The sequence below is a fragment of the Xiphophorus maculatus genome, chromosome 3, assembly GCF_002775205.1.
Source record: "Xiphophorus maculatus strain JP 163 A chromosome 3, X_maculatus-5.0-male, whole genome shotgun sequence".
In the NCBI taxonomy this organism is placed as follows: Eukaryota; Metazoa; Chordata; class Actinopteri; order Cyprinodontiformes; family Poeciliidae; genus Xiphophorus; species Xiphophorus maculatus.
The window spans coordinates 22,564,205-22,581,211 of record NC_036445.1 but is presented as its reverse complement, the minus strand read 5'-3'; the positions used below and the strand labels follow the sequence as shown (position 1 = coordinate 22,581,211).

The following is a 17,007-nucleotide window of genomic DNA, read 5'->3' as shown; positions in this document are numbered from 1 at the left end:
ACTTAGGGGAGTTAAATACAATTTTGTAAGAATTTTCTGGCTCCAAAAGTTGAAGAAATGTAAGAGGATTTTGGTGTGACCTTAAAAGCCACCACTATTACACTGCATGGTTTTTATGCAAATTCAATTTCTCCCACAGGTACAACACCCCATTTAAGCCCCAGATCCAGAAGTGGGTTCAGAACCTTTCTAACACCACTGATATTATCGAACACTGGATGACAGTCCAGAATTTATGGATCTATCTGGAGGCTGTGTTTGTAGGTGGAGACATTGCTAAACAGCTGCCTAAGGTAAAAAATATTGTTTCCAGTTGATAGTTCCAACTACATAATACAGAGTAACTAAATGTACCTTTATTTGTTTTGTCAAATGTACAGTACATTTACGCTCTTTTTCTTATGTCCTTTTTTTTCTTTTGTATTTCATGCTCTTTAATAGATTTAATGCAGTTCATTTCTATTCCCTACTCATAATAAAAATGTCGTCTCAAGACACTGCAAAAAAATATTTCAATTCAGTCACACATACTTTTCAACTGATCCTAGTTATCAAACATTACAGTAAGCTCAGCTAATGATATTGAAATTAATTGTTTTAGGAAGCAAAGCGTTTCTCAAACATTGATAAGTCTTGGGTGAAGATCATGATGCGCACTCATGAAATGCCCAATGTTGTACAATCCTGTGTGGGAGATGAGACAATGGGCCAGCTGCTTCCTCACCTGCTGGAACAGCTGGAGATCTGTCAGAAGTCACTTACAGGGTGAGCCCAATTTACTCAACTAATATGGATGCTGGTTTGGGGGGCAAATGTTTCAAAACATCTGAAGGTGCAAGAGAGTGGTTAAAAAATGGAGGTGATTTTATTAACTGGATTGTTGTTACAGTTATTTGGAGAAGAAGCGACTGCTTTTTCCGCGTTTTTTCTTCGTCTCTGACCCTGCCTTGCTGGAGATTCTGGGCCAAGCCTCTGACTCCCACACTATCCAGGCTCATCTTCTCAATGTCTTTGACAACATCAAAACTGTATGCTTCCATGACAAGGTGATTTAAATGGTTTCATAATGGCACCATGTATGAATGTTTTGTTTTATTATACTCTCTCTAGCAGACAACTGTTACACAACACTGTCGTAGTTTATATAACAGATACGTAGCTTTGCAGTCAGACTGGAGGAACAAAAACTTTGGAGTCTTATAGCGCTAAAGTCATGTGTGTACTACTTGACAGAGCAAATTTTTTACATCAGTCGTGGTGACAAAGTGTTCCTCTGTGTGGTGTCCCACAGGGCTCAATTCTAGGCGCCTTTCCTGAAAAATAACCCTGGTTTAAACTTTTCTGTATCTTTACACCTGCCCTGTCCAGGGTGTTCCTCAGTCTTCTTAGTGTTCACATTACAGTTTAGTAATGATGTGACCTCTGAAGGTTATCGGTCACACTGGATAGTGCTGCTCTGTCACATAAATCCTCAAAAAAATAAAGGCTTTTATACAGAAAAAAATGCAGAAAAAAGAGGTATACATGCTTTTGTATGCATAGTGGTAAGAAAACAACTACATTCTTCATAACTAACTCATGTAGTACAACAACTTGTGTAATGCATGCACAAATTCTATAGAAATTGATTATATAGAATAAAGAGAAATTGTGCATTAAAACAAGTTGTGTCTTTATTAAATGTAATTTATCTGTCTCAGATATATGACCGGATTCTTGCTGTATCATCGCGTGAGGGGGAAACTGTGGAGCTGGAGCGTCCTGTCATGGCTGAAGGGAATGTTGAAGTGTGGCTGAATGCTCTGCTGAAAGAATCCCAGTGGTCATTGCACCTGGTGATCCGACAGGCTGCTCTGGCCATCCAGGACTCTGGCTTCCAGCTTATTGAATTCTTAAATTCTTTCCCTGCTCAAGTAAGTTAAAACACTATAATTTTTAGATAAATGCTGAACCCCAAAATCACACCCTAGAACCTTACATTTATATAAAATATATAAAACGTAACAATATCAAGGTGATTTTTTTTTCTTTTTAACTATGCTTGTATTTCTTTAACAATATAATATTCTTGGTGCAGGTGGGCTTGCTTGGTATCCAGATGATATGGACAAGAGATGCGGAGGAGGCTCTTACCAATGCCCGATATGATCGCCGTATTATGTCAAAAACCAACCAGCTTTTCTTGGATTTGCTCAACACACTAATCGACATGACCACAAGAGATCTGGAAGCTGTAGAGAGGACCAAATATGAGACCCTCATAACTATTCATGTTCACCAGAGGGACATATTTGATGATCTGGTGAGTAATAATTGATTTATAAAAGCAAAGTCAACTCAGTTCATTCACAGGGCAGACCATAAAGTACACTCAACTGTGTGTGTAATTAGAACAGATTGCTGAAGACATCCACAACTTTTCAGAACTGACTTGAACATTGTCTATTCGGACTCCTAATGGCTCTGTTGGCAGTCTACCAAATGTAACTGTAAAAGAGAAAGGTTTCTGTCAAGATACCTCAAAGCATTATTAATTGCTCTTGGTAATGGTAAAACACATAAAAAGGACAGCCTTTCTATTATTACTGACGACATGTTAAATTACTGCAGTTTTACAAGATATGATGGATTTTTTTTTTTTTACTAAGAATTCCTTTTATTACTTTTATTGTTTGAAACTAATTTATGTATTCCTGTTGTCTGTCTCACTTAAATTCTATTCATTCAATTCATTTAAAGAATACTTCATTTATTGCAAAGGGAGATGTTGTCATAACTCATATTCCAAGTAGCATCAAAGAGCTGATGTGGATGGTGATGGTATAATGACCAATCACTTCCCAGGCAGCACAGATGATGTTCTTTAATCTGGTCGAATAAAGATTATAAATAAATTATTCTGTACAACTGTTGCCTCTCGTCTACCTCTGATTTACTTTCACACAACTTTGCCCTGAATCTTTTTATTTTTATCATTTATTTCTCAAAAAGCTGTCTCAGGCTTCCTGCCTTTCCTCCAGTCTCGCATCACATTACCTTAAGCCTGAAGGTCTAAAACAGTTTTTTTGTGACTTTTTCACCATCATTTCATGTCTGATCCCTTTGTCTTTTTGTCGTTTCCCTTATCCTCACAGTGCCGGTTGCATGTAAAAAGCCCCACGGACTTTGAGTGGCTGAAGCAGTGTCGTTTCTACTTCAATGAGGATTCAGACAAGATGATCATCAACATCACCGATGTATGCTTTGTTTACCAGAATGAGTTCCTGGGTTGCACAGAAAGGCTTGTCATTACACCTTTGACTGACAGGTAAAAGTACACCAATGGAATGACACACACAAATGTATTAAGAGATATGATATGCAGCCAAAACTATTAAAAATTAAAACCGAAGTCATCAGATAGTTGGAAGCAAGCAAAATATCAATTTTTATCCATATACTGTCAGTCGACAGCAGACATCAAATGTCACATTTGATGGGTGAATGACAGCACAACCCAGAAAAACAATTACTGAGAGAAAAGTTAAAGAAAAGAATAAAGACAGAATCTCGTGGCTAACTCAGAAAATCAACCTTCTATCATGTTAGTAGGGGGTAAAAAGACGACAAGAAAGAATTTGAGGGGACAAAGGAATGTGGACAATTAGGAGAGATATGCTCCAACTACATGCTCCAACCTTGTGGAAGGGTATTGGAGAGGTGCTGTTTGATTGAAGGGGATTGTTCAAAGTATTAACAGAAGATGTACCATCACTTGTGTCACCAGTGAGTTTTGATTAAAATATACAGATATTTCCTCCGCTGAATAACTGTTTTCAAATTAAAGGTTAGATTTTTCTATAATTTTCATTGAGAGATTATTCCACTCCAATAAGTTATTAATTTATCTGGAGGGTTTTTTTTACAATGTTTGCACCCTGTCTTTGTCCAGGGTGCAAATATATTTGTATAGCATATGCCAGGCAATCAGTGATGTTGACAGAAATTTAAACATTTGACTTTTGGTGTGGTGCTAAAAGCACTTATCATTTTGGACAGATCAGGGGAAAAGAAACAAACTACCAAGATGTTTTAAGAGTGATGTAATATTTGCAACCATTTAAACATTTTAAATGTTGAACCATTTAAAAATTAGAAAATCGGGGAAATGAATTAGAGGGTACTGTTGGGCATTCTTTTACTGTGATCACCACCCCTGTCACTGACAGACAAGGTGACTGACAGAGAGAGAGAGGAAAGCAATTAGACATAGCAGGGGAGGCAGTAATGCACCAACAAGCACTAGACTAACTACCAAAAGCACAGCGGGAGAGAAGACAGTCAGAGAGAAATGTAAGGAGAAGCAGAAAGAAACATGAGACAAGACAATGAGACAAAGATGTGAAAGGACAGCAGCATAGAGGGAACTACAAGCAGACATCTAACAGTAGCTCTCCAAAGAAGTGACATTAGGGCCTCCTGGCTGGAAGCACCAAAGCAGCTCTGATGCTTTTCTTTCTTCTGGTACTTTATTTTATTGGCTTGGCCAGTATCTTATTCATTTCCCCCATTAGTGTTCTGCTCTGATGTTTTCCTCATTGTGACAGCCACTGTTTATTTTTTTAACATCTCCCTGTTCTTGATTTTCCCTTCAACTCCTTCAGTTTATAAAGATAAATTTATAATTGGAGAAAACAGGTTTGGATAAGAAAACAATAAAACAAAACCTGTTTTATGCAGTTGTACAAAATATATTTCTAGATATCATTTGTAGTCCATTGTAATTATCTTTTGGCAAATGTTTGACATTTAGCATTCCTGTGGAGGATCATTATTTGAGTGATTTTAACCAAAGTGAAGAGAAAAAAAAGTGTTTAAGTATGCATTATCTTTTAATCATAAAAGCTTCCTTTACCGATAAAATTAATACTTGTATATTTGTGTTTGCCTATTTTTGCTCAGATGTTACATCACCTTAGCTCAGGCTCTTGGTATGAGCATGGGTGGAGCTCCTGCTGGTCCTGCAGGCACAGGTAAGACTGAAACAACAGCATGGTTACAGACATGGCACTGTGATAAATACAAAGATCTAGCCTGAAGAAAGTGTTATCAGTGAAGAAGGTCCTTGATTATTCTTAAGGAAGGTTTAGTAAAATATGAAGAAATAGAAAAAAGTAACCAACCTCTTGTGATAATTTATAGTTTCAGATTTTCTTTAGCTTGCAAAAAATGTCAGATTTTACCCATTTCAGAGCCATGCAGGGTACCAACCCTATAAAATACCTAAATGTGGAGCTGCAACAGGTTAAAAAGTAAAACGCATCTAATCTGTGAACCACTTAAAAAAAGATACACACAGACATACGTATACATACATACGTATGTATTTCTATTCTATTCATTGTATTATTGCGATGGACTAGTGACCTGTCCAGGGTATACCTCGCCTCCCTCCCAATGGACATGGACACCAGCCCCCCTTCCTCTGTGAAGACCTCAGCGGTTATTTGGAGTACAGAGCAAACAAACTGCATCACGAAAAGAACTTAGTAGACAATCCAGCAATAAAGTTGTGGAGAATTTTAACACATGGTTAGGTTATTAGGTTGTAAAATAGTACCTCAATGTTTTGAACCTTTGTAGATTAGTGGCAAAGAAAGAAAATCTGTTGGAAGACAAAATCATAAGATGTGCTGAAGATATCCATTGCCTTGCTTGACAGAAAAATGTCAGTGGACATGCTAAATTGGATGTAAACGAATACAGGGCTATGCTTGGAAAAAACTTTTAAAGCTTGACACTGGGGTGGACGTTTTATTTACCTTCAAGCAAAACAACAACAGAACCTATAAATCCAAAACAACAATTTATTGGTTCAAATCAAAACATATTCATGTTGCAGAATGGCCCAGTCACAACCCATCCCTAATTCTGATTGAACATTAGCTACAAGGCTTGAAACCTGATGTTTAACAATTCTCTGTCTTAAATATATTTTTTAAAATTTCAGCCTCTGAATGTGTGAAACTATCCCATTTAGCTAACTGCCTCAACTAGAAAAAGCTTGATTTTACAACAACCGTAGTCTGTCAAATTTATAATCGGGGTCCAGTTCGGGTCTAAAGATTTGAGACAATCGGCTTAATATCCTGAGCTAAAGAATCACGTTGAGGCTCTCAGTGGGTTTACCAAAAACCAATTCTGCTTTTTTTTTTCTTTTTTCTTTTTTCTCACTGAATTTTAAAAGGTGAGGTGCCATCTGGGCTTGAATGTCATCAATGCAGTGATGATGTAGTGGGTGCACAGACTATTCGCCTTTTTTTTTAAAGGCATACAAATCTGGTTGTAATCTACATAAAAGTGAAAAGCAAGTGGGAGAAAATAAAAGGAGAAGAGCTGCCTAGAGCTGAGCCCGATGGGACACCACACAATAGAGGATCACAGCAGGATACATGATCATACTGATGTTAAAAGCTTTGCCAAGTACTGCTATGTCCTTGATGCCCATCCCCTGCTCCAAGCAAGAGTAAGATGCCATAACTCACTGTATCAAATGCAACTGTCAGACCTAAAATCATAAGAACAACAGTTGCTGAGATCAGTGGTTGAAAATATGTAATTAAAACTTTTATTCTGTACTGTGTAAAGATTTAAATCTAGGATGGGTAAATCTCTAAAAAAATTATTCTCTCCAGAAAGCCCATTAATTGACTGCACTATTGTTTGAAAAACTTTCAAAAGAAAAGGTAATTTGGAGATAGGCCTGTAGTTAGTAAGAGCTGTAGGATTTAGTGCTGTTTCTTTCTCTATTGCTGCATATTTGAAATCCCTAGGGACCACGCCCTACAGCAAACTAATTTACCAGTTTAAGAATCAGAGTTGCAATTGTGAGTAAAACCTTTTTAATTAGTCAGTTAGGGACAGTATTGTTTGGAGGCCGTGTGGGCTTGAAATGACCATCACTTGTAGTGAGGGCGCTGTCACAAGCTCAAACTTGTTGAAGACAGCAGAGCAGGGAACTGAGATTGAGGGATTGTGAGCAAAAAGAGAGATTTGAGCTCTGACAGAGGAGACCTTCTGTATATATATATATATATGTATATATATATATATATATATATACACTGCTCAAAAAAATAAAGGGAACACTCAAATAACACATCCTAGATCTGAATGAAAGAAATATTCTCATTGAATACTTTGTTCTGTACAAAGTTGAATGTGCTTACAACAAAATCACACAAAAATCATCAATGGAAATCAAATTTATTAACCAATGGAGGCCTGGATTTGGAGCCACACACAAAATTAAAGTGAAATAACACTACACGCTGATCCAACTTTAATGTAATGTCCTTAAAACAAGTCAAAATGAGGCTCAGTATTGTATGTGGCCTCCACGTGCCTGTATGACCTCCCTACAACGCCTGGGCATGCTCCTGATGAGGTGGCGGATGGTCTCCTGAGGGATCTCCTCCCAGACCTGGACTAAAGCATCCGCCAACTCCTGGACAGTCTGTGGTGCAACGTGACGTTGGTGTATGGAGCGAGACATGATGTCCCAGATGTGCTCAATCGGATTCAGGTCTGGGGAACGGGCTGGCCAGTCCATAGCTTCAAGGCCTTCATCTTGCAGGAACTGCTGACACACTCCAGCCACATGAGGTCTAGCATTGTCCTGCATTAGGAGGAACCCAGGGCCAACCGCACCAGCATATGGTCTCACAAGGAGTCTGAGGATCTCATCTCGGTACCTAATGGCAGTCAGGCTACCTCTGGTGAGCACATGGAGGGCTGTGCGGCCCTCCAATGAAATGCCACCCCACACCATTACTGACCCACTGCCAAACCGGTCATGCTGAAGGATGTTGCAGGCAGCAGACCGCTCTCCACGGCGTCTCCAGACTCTGTCACGTCTGTCACGTGTGCTCAGTGTGAACCTGCTTTCATCTGTGAAGAGCACAAGGCGCCAGTGGCGAATTTGCCAATCCTGGTGTTCTCTGGCAAATGCCAAGCGTCCTGCACGGTGTTGGGCTGTGAGCACAACCCCCATCTGTGGACGTCAGGCCCTCATACCATCCTCATGGAGTCGGTTTCTAACCGTTTGTGCAGACACATGCACATTTGTGGCCTGCTGGAGGTCATTTTGCAGGGCTCTGGCAGTGCTCCTCCTGTTCCTTCTTGCACAAAGGCGGAGGTAGCGGTCCTGCTGCTGGGTTGTTGCCCTCCTACAGCCTCCTCCATGTCTCCTGGTGTACTGGCCTGTCTCCTGGTAGCGCCTCCAGCCTCTGGACACTACACTGACAGACACAGCAAACCTTCTTGCCACAGCTCACATTGATGTGCCATCCTGGATGAGCTGCACTACCTGAGCCACTTGTGTGGGTTGTGGAGTCCGTCTCATGCTACCACGAGTGTGAAAGCACCACCAACATTCAAAACTGACCAAAACATCAGCCAGACAGCATAGGTACTGAGAAGTGGTCTGTGGTCCCAACTGCAGAACCACTCCTTTATTGAGTGTGTCTTGCTAATAGCCAATAATTTCCACCTGTTGTCTATTCCATTTGCACAACAGCAGGTGAAATTGATTGTCAATCAGTGTTGCTTCCTAAGTGGACAGTTTGATTTCACAGAAGTTTGATTTATTTGGAGTTATATTGTGTTGTTTAAGTGTTCCCTTTATTTTTTTGAGCAGTGTATATATTATAAAATGCAGAATGTCATGATTTGCCATAGTAGAGATGTGAGGAAGATGTTGTGGACCCAGGTTGAGATGATAGAAGTGATGATTTAATGATGAATAGTACATAAATAATCCAAAAGTCCAGGCAGCACAGAATGAGCAGAAGGCTAAGGCTCAAAACTGGTAGCAACCGGTTACTATCAAAAAACATGGAGCGTGCTGTGGTGGCACAGGGGGTTAGCGTGCCCCACGTTTGGAGGCCTTAGTCCTCGACGCGGACGTCGCGGGTTTGACTCCCGGTCCCGACGACCTTTGCCCCATGTCTTCCCCCCTCTCCTCACCCTCCTTCCTGTCTGCCTGCTGTCGAAAAAAAAAATACGAGCCACTAGCACCGCAAAAACTCTTCGGAGAAAAAAATGGAAAAAAAAAAAAAACATACTGATGACAGACTTGACGAAAGACAAGATGGCTTGACAAACTAGACGGCAAGACAGATTAGACAAGGACCCGACGAGAAACAAGGAACATGGGTGGGATTAAATACACAGAGGGTAATCAGGGAACGAGACACAGCTGGGAACAATCAAGGAGTAGACAGGACAAAACAGAGACTCAATAGACACAGAAAACTAAAATAAACACAAAGAAAACTCAAATCCTCACACAGAAAGCCTTCACAGGCCGCAGGGGAGGGCTCGATGCAGTCAGACTAAGGCACATAGAGAACAGATTCAATAGTCTTCAATAGAACACAATCATTGTAACAATTTGACATAAAAATGACACAAAACTGCTTTCTTTTGCCATCTTTTACAGTTGTTTTTAAATTAAACCTTTTCAGTCAAACGATTTGTAAAAACATTGCCACTCTTTTGCTCAACTTTGAGTTGGTTGAGCACACAAAACAATAAAATACATTGAAGTTTGTGGTGGTAGGTTCACAAAACGTGAATCATGTCAAGGGGTATAAATACTTGTGAACCCTTTAGTGCACAGGTATCAAACTCTAGTCCTCAAGGGTAGGTGTCCTGCAGTTTTTACATGTGCCACAGGTACAAAACACTGGAATGAAATTACTTAATTACCTCCTTCTTGTGTAGTTCAGTTCTCCAGAGCCTTGCTAATGACCTAGTTATTCTGTTCAGATGTGGTGCAGCAGAGGCACATCTAAAAGTTGCAGGACACCGGCCCTTGAGGACTGGAGTTTGACACCCCTGCTCTAGTGTATTTCATTTTTGGAAGTTAGGTTGTTTTTTTTTTCTTTTTCTTATTAGGTAAGACGGAGACCATAAAGGACATGGGTCGCTGTCTGGGCAAATATGTTGTGGTCTTCAATTGCTCTGATCAGATGGATTTCAGAGGCTTGGGAAGAATATTCAAGGGTAAATGTTATAAAGCTGAATAATGCATGTAATAGTTAGAGGTTTCCAGATTGATTTTTTTACAAATTACTTATAATAATAATAATAGAATGACTAAGCTCTGTGTTATTTCTAGGTCTGGCTCAGTCTGGTTCTTGGGGATGCTTTGATGAATTTAATCGCATTGACCTCCCAGTTCTGTCGGTGGCAGCCCAGCAGATTGCAATAGTTCTTACATGCAAAAAAGAGCGCCGCAAAAACTTTGTCTTCACTGATGGAGACAATGTTGACATGAATCCTGAGTTTGGCATCTTCCTTACCATGGTAGGTAAATCTATCATACTCATTAGCAATCCATTGTAACTCAATTCAACAAGGCGTTATCTGTCAAGTCAACTGAAAAAGATCAGTGACTAAATTTCTTATAGTGCTTTGGCTTACTCAAACTCAGCTGTCTGCTAACCTAACTTTTTCGTCCTTTTCAATCTGTCTGATTTGATCAATGTCCAGCTTGGTATTGATCCTGCTCTGTTTTGCAGTCCAGGCAGATGTTTTCTGCTGAACTCTCTCCCTAAGGCAAGCTATGGTTCTTTGTGGGAGAACAGAGAGTAAGGCATGAAGCCAAATAATAATGCTATAAATTGCTACCATAACTTCTGATTGTTAGCATTTCCAGAGAATTGTCGTGGATTTTACTCTCCATAATAATTAACCTTTTAATTGGTTGAGGGGATGTGAAGTTAGAATATATTTTACACTTCCCTCGCAATATGAGGAATGTTTTGTGATCTATGTTTTCAATTGATTCTCATAACTACAGTCTGTGTAGAAATTAAATTTGAAATTCAAGCCTTGTTTTATGGATCTGGCTGAAGACTTTTAAGCAATAAGAGTAAAGCAAGAAAATATACCCCTTGTTGCATGGTTGGACAGAATTAAACAATTCCTTAACTTAAAAGCTGAATTAACAGCATAAATTCTAATTTTATTCCACCCTGGAGGCACGGCCTTCAATTGAAATTATATAATCAATAACAAACTGAGGGACTGAATGAGAAATGAGTAGAATTAAATATGTTTTAGCTTCTGTCACATTTCAACAGAGTCCACCATTTTGCAGACTCAATACATCTTATTAGATAAACACAGCAGCATTAGTGTGGTTAAAGATAATTTTATATCTTCCTTGCTCTTTCTCTCTTGCTCTATATGTGTGTGTGTGTGTGTGTGTGTGTGTGTGTGTGTGTGCGGGGGTGTGCAATAATCAAAGACAAGTTATGTAAAAAAGATGCTTTAAGATGTGTCCTTTGGGAATAAAAGCCAGAACACTAGCTAGAAGAAACTGAATTTCCAAGATTCAAAAGTTTTAACTTCATCCTTGATTACATAAGCTCTATTATGAAGACATTGTGTGTTGTTATATATGGAGCTCTCCACATTTACTAGTGGTTTGGATACATATGTGCCAAAAAATTACAAAGTCACTTCAAAATTTATTGCAGTCACTCAAGTTCACTCTGAGAAATGGCACATATCCATTCTATCGAGTACATTTTTTCTATTGTTACAAACCACAGCAGGTGGGACCACTAATAAAGCTTATAACATAATTATAGCAGAACCATTTCAGAATTTATGCTTTAATTTTGTTAAAGAGCTTTTGATTTACACTATGAACCTGACATTGAGGGAAATTTCTCTTAGTATATCTTCAAAATGGGAAAGGGAAGAGTACATGCCATTCAGTTTTAGGCAAGTCATAAGACAGTTGATCCTTAACAAACTTTGTCAGGTTATTAATTAAAATGTTTAAGATAATAGGAACGGTGGCATACCTGGTATCATGTACAGTGAGGAGAATAAGAGGTAAAAGCAAAAGCTTAACAATTTGCTAATAGAGAATAATTTTGGGCTTTTTTTATTGGGAGAACATGCTATTGCAATGAAAGATTAGTTTATTTGAACAATTTTTTGAATATTTTTACCAAGGGTCCAATAATTTTGAAGGATTGTTTATAAATGGCAAAATGCATTGCTATACACAGAAGGTCATTCAATATATAAGTATTAAGCTCCCTATTTTGATGCTTGTATTGTTCCTATATCCGTACAATTATTATTTTTGTAGTTGTCTTTACCACTAAGATCTGAAATGTACATATTGAATTGTATATCCATGTATGTGACATTATTCACTCTTGGATTATGGCTTCTTTTTGTTCTGCATAACTAGAACCCAGGTTATGCAGGTCGCCAGGAGCTTCCAGAAAACCTAAAAATCAACTTCCGATCTGTAGCCATGATGGTTCCTGACCGCCAGATCATTATTAGAGTAAAACTGGCCAGCTGTGGATTTATAGACAACATGGAGTTGGCTCGCAAATTCTTCACACTTTACAAGTTGTGTGAAGAGCAGCTTTCGAAACAGGTAAAACGTTGTACAAGCCGTGCCAAAGGTGAATGAAAGACTTCATATAACATTTGTCATATGTGTCAATATTGGTTATCTTTGACTAATTCATAATATTTTGCCATTTACATGTGATCCAAGAAGGGTAAAAGATCTTGAGTGAATATAGAAACTTTGAAATGCAAAGTTTGAAATTTTGAAGGTATTACCATACCATACCATACCAACTTTATTTATAAAGCACTTTAAAACAACCACAGCTGATACAAAGTGCTGTACATCAAAACACAACATAACAATAAAAAAAACATAAAATAAAAACTTACAGTTTAAAAACAAACAAAAAAAACAAACAAACATACAATTTAAAACTAGATCCCGCTAGAGTTAAAAGCCAAATAAAATAGATGGGTTTTAAGACGAGCTTTAAAAGTGGACAGTGAAGGGGCCTCCCTGACCTCCAAAGGCAAGTTGTTCCATAATTTGGGGCCCATGACAGAGAAAGCCCTGTCCCCTCTGAGCTTCCTTCTTGATCTCGGTACCTCCAAAAGCAGCTGATCTGCGGACCTAAGAGACCGATAAGGTATGTATGGGTGAAGAAGCTCAGAGAGGTAAGCCGGGGCAAGATTATGTAGTGATTTAAAAACAAACATAAGAATTTTAAAATGAATCCTAAAATATACCGGCAGCCAGTGAAGTGAGGCCAGGACAGGGGTCACGTGTTCCCTCTTTCGAGTTCCTGTCAGCAGTCGTGCAGCAGCATTCTGTACTAGCTGCAGACGTGAGAGCAGCGACTGACTAACTCCCAGATAAAGTGCGTTACAGTAATCCAATCGAGTTGAAATAAAAGCATGGATCACTGTTTCAAAATGCTGCCTGGAAAGAAAAGATTTCACTGACGCCAATCGCCTTAAATGATAAAAGCTGGACTTAACCACGGCTCTGATTTGGCTATCCAATTTAAAATCACTGTCCACCTTAAAACCAAGATCTGTAATAACAGGTTTAAAATAAACCTCCAAGGGTCCCAGGTCAACAGAGGAGGACTCACAGGAGCCACTGGGTCCAAACACCATCACCTCTGTTTTGTTTTCATTAAAATTTAAAAAGTTCAAGGCCAACCAAGCTTTAATATCACCTAGACATGCCAGGAGATGTTTGATAGAATGTACATCCTTTTGCTTCAGGGGCAAATAAATCTGACAATCATCAGCGTAACAATGAAACGAAATCCCATGTTTCCTGAGGACAGAACCCAGAGGCAGTAAATAAAGAGAGAAAAGCAGTGGGCCCAGAATGGAGCCCTGTGGGACGCCATAAGGCATTGAAGCAGTAGATGATTCAGAGTCACCAATCTTGACCGAGATTGTTCTCTCCTCCAGGTAAGACCTGAACCATTTAAGAACAGTGCCACCAATACCTACAACGTGGTATAATCGTGATATTAAAATGTCGTGGTCTACTGTATCAAAGGCAGCAGTTAGGTCAAGTAAAATCAGAACAACATGGTTACCAGAATCACATGAAAGAAGGATGTCATTAAAAACTCTTATTAAAGCAGATTCTGTGCTATGAAGAGTTTTAAAACCTGACTGGAAAACCTCCAGAATGCCATTGTAATCTAAAAACTGTTTCAGCTGACAGTACACGAGTTTTTCTAAAACCTTAGAAAGAAAAGGCAGCTTCGAAATAGGCCGATAATTAGCCAGAACAGTTTGATCAAGGCCAGGTTTTTTAAGCAGTGGTTGCACTACTGCATGTTTAAAACTAGCAGGGACCACACCTGATGACAGACTGCTATTTATAATTGCAAGAACAGGCTGCCCTATGCTAGATAAGATATCTTTAAAAAATCGTGGAGGGACAGGATCACGAGGGGAGCCTGATGGCTTAATATGGCCAACCGCGTCCTCTAAAAGTGCGACAGTCACAGGCACAAACTGATCGAAAGCAGCCGAGCGAGGGACCAAAACAGAGGGGTCAGAGTCAGGAGCTGTGATAAGAGCCCTGGTACTACCAACCTTTTCAATAAAAAAATGCAGAAAATCATCACACACATCAGGAGAAGCTTCCAAACAGGCATTCTGTGGAATATTAAGCAGAGAGTCAATGGTGTTAAATAAAACACGTTGGTTATGGCAGTTTGAGAGAATAATATTTGCCAAATATTCCCTTTTTGCCTCTTTAACCGTGCTCTGGTAGAGACGCCAACAGTCTTTTAAAATCTGAAAAGTAATCTGCAATTTATCCTTTTTCCACCTGCGTTCAGCACGACGACATTCCTTCCTTGCAGCACGAGTTCTGTCATTAAACCAAGGCTCAGGTTTAATCCTTGGCTGCCTGGTTTTTAATGGAGCAACCGAGTCCATGATGGTTTGGGAGGAAGAGTAGAACCAGGACCAGAGCTCTTCTGTATCAGAGTGGAGAAAGTCAGATGATCCACAAAGCTGAAGAAAGGCAGTAGAGAACTGAGTGGCAGTGGAAGGGTTAATAATCCGACAGCGCCGAGCAGCAGCGCGAGTTTTAACTGCAATTGGTGTCAAACTGACATTGAATAAAACAGGCAGGTGATCCGAGAACACGGAGTCACAGATTTCCAGGTTAGTCACAGGCAGACCACAGGAAATGACCAGGTCCAGTGTGTGTCCGTGCTCATGTGTTGGGCTGGATACAGCCTGCACCAAATTAAAAGAGTCCAGAAGGCTTAAAAAGTCCTTTACCAGAGGTTTATCAGGACAACACACGTGTATATTGAAGTCTCCAACAATAAGAACATGTTCATAGTTAGTTATAATCCCAGATAAAAAGTCAGAGAAATCGTTTATAAAATCCTTATTATATTTGGGGGGCCGGTAGACGACAGCACAGAAAACTGGGTTTACGTGTCTCATCTCAAATGCCGTAAACTCAAAGCTGGGGAAAGACGTCTGTAGATAACACTGCTTACATCTGTAGTCCTGTTTGTAAACAGTCGCTGTGCCTCCCCCTCTTCCCGAAGCCCGCGGTGAATTAAAATAAGAACAGTCCGCTGGTAAAAGCTCAGATAGAGCACTGGACTCACCAACACTCAACCACGTCTCAGTCACGCACAGGAAATCCAGGTCTTGGTGACTAAAAAAGTCCCGAAGAATAAAAGTTTTATTCCCAAGCGATCTGGCGTTTACCAGACCAATCCTGACAGGAACTGGATCATGGGCTTCGACAAGCCGGGAAACCCGACACAGCGGTCTCAGGTTTTGGAGACACTGTCCGCGCATGTTGAGCCGGGAAAGGCAAGGGCGGCGGTGCAGTGGGGCCTCAACGCCGACCACGGGCACCAAGCAGACATCAACGGGATCCAAGAAACGCCGAGGCACCCGAAAGCCTAAAAATGATCCATACGATGATCGGGTAAAAGGAGAGCAGTGCGTCAGATAAAATTTCAGCTTCACCAGCCGGCCGCTTCGTCTACCACGACGACGTCTCCTCCGTGGAAGCAGCGCAGGAACCCGGAACAGGTGACTCGGAATCTCCGACAAAAGCGGGGGCAGGGATTGTTGGCCAGCAACATCAAATAACATCATGTCCTGGACCAAAGGTTGGAGGTCTAGTAGTGTGTTGCGATCATACACCAGCAGAGACTCAGTTTCGTAAATGACACAGGTCAGAAACAGTACCAACATGATCAAACGAGAGAATGACAGACACGCAGCCACACACACCGGCGCCATTTTATAAATCCATCAACGTTATTTTTATTATTATTCATGGTTATAATTAACATTTGTTCTGTATAACAGCCGTTTTTTGTCATTGCTCAGGTTCACTATGACTTTGGCCTACGTAACATCCTGTCAGTCCTTCGCACACTGGGAGCAGCCAAGCGGGCGAACCCCACTGACACAGAGTCCACCATTGTCATGAGGGTTCTGAGAGACATGAACCTTTCCAAACTGGTCAGTTTGGAAAGAACACAGTAAATATTTTAGTAGCTGAAATATGTTATTTTTTTATTTGAACAACATTGGAGAAAACAACTTTAAAAAATGGTTTTTCATGAACAAAACATAAATATTTGTTGCTGTTGATTTGAGTAAATGTGTATGATTTTATGTTGTTTTTTTAATAAGATTGATGAAGATGAGCCCCTATTTCTGAGCTTGATTGAAGACCTCTTTCCTGGCATCAAGCTTGATAAAGTGGGCTACCCTGACCTAGAAGCTGCCATTGACAAACAGGTAGGAGGGCAAAGCAACAACTTTGTCTCTAGGCACTGAAAAGTAACATTGTTAAAAGAAAGAGTTGAGATAGGTATTAAAGGAATAAGGAGATTGTAAAACAAGACATTGAAAAAGGAAACTAAAGGCAAGAGAAATAAAGAGGTTGAGTAAATTGTAAGACAACTGTACTTCCCATGTCAATCTTAAGGGCTTCAAAACACTACAGCAACCAAAGGGATACTAATGGTGCCATATGTCAAGGAACTTAGTCTCTTCACAAAAACTAAGTACAGGGGAAAACATTTAGAGATGCAATAAAATGTTAAGTGTGAAAATGTCCCCTTTTTATGTGTGTATTTCATGGACTACAGT

General features: G+C 39.8%; 1 protein-coding gene across 1 annotated transcript in view; it reads left to right on the top strand.

Moving 5' to 3' along the window:
- dnah5 (dynein axonemal heavy chain 5) overlaps window positions 1-17,007 on the top strand; it is a 93,726-nt gene that overhangs the window by 29,304 nt on the left and 47,415 nt on the right. Inside the window, exons 35-46 of the mRNA XM_023331275.1 lie at window positions 140-293; window positions 602-765; window positions 890-1,046; window positions 1,701-1,913; window positions 2,078-2,302; window positions 3,135-3,307; window positions 4,942-5,012; window positions 9,940-10,047; window positions 10,163-10,350; window positions 12,260-12,454; window positions 16,237-16,371; window positions 16,546-16,653. Coding sequence (XP_023187043.1) covers window positions 140-293; window positions 602-765; window positions 890-1,046; window positions 1,701-1,913; window positions 2,078-2,302; window positions 3,135-3,307; window positions 4,942-5,012; window positions 9,940-10,047; window positions 10,163-10,350; window positions 12,260-12,454; window positions 16,237-16,371; window positions 16,546-16,653 — 1,891 coding nt within the window. The remainder of the gene's footprint in view (window positions 1-139; window positions 294-601; window positions 766-889; window positions 1,047-1,700; window positions 1,914-2,077; window positions 2,303-3,134; window positions 3,308-4,941; window positions 5,013-9,939; window positions 10,048-10,162; window positions 10,351-12,259; window positions 12,455-16,236; window positions 16,372-16,545; window positions 16,654-17,007) is intronic.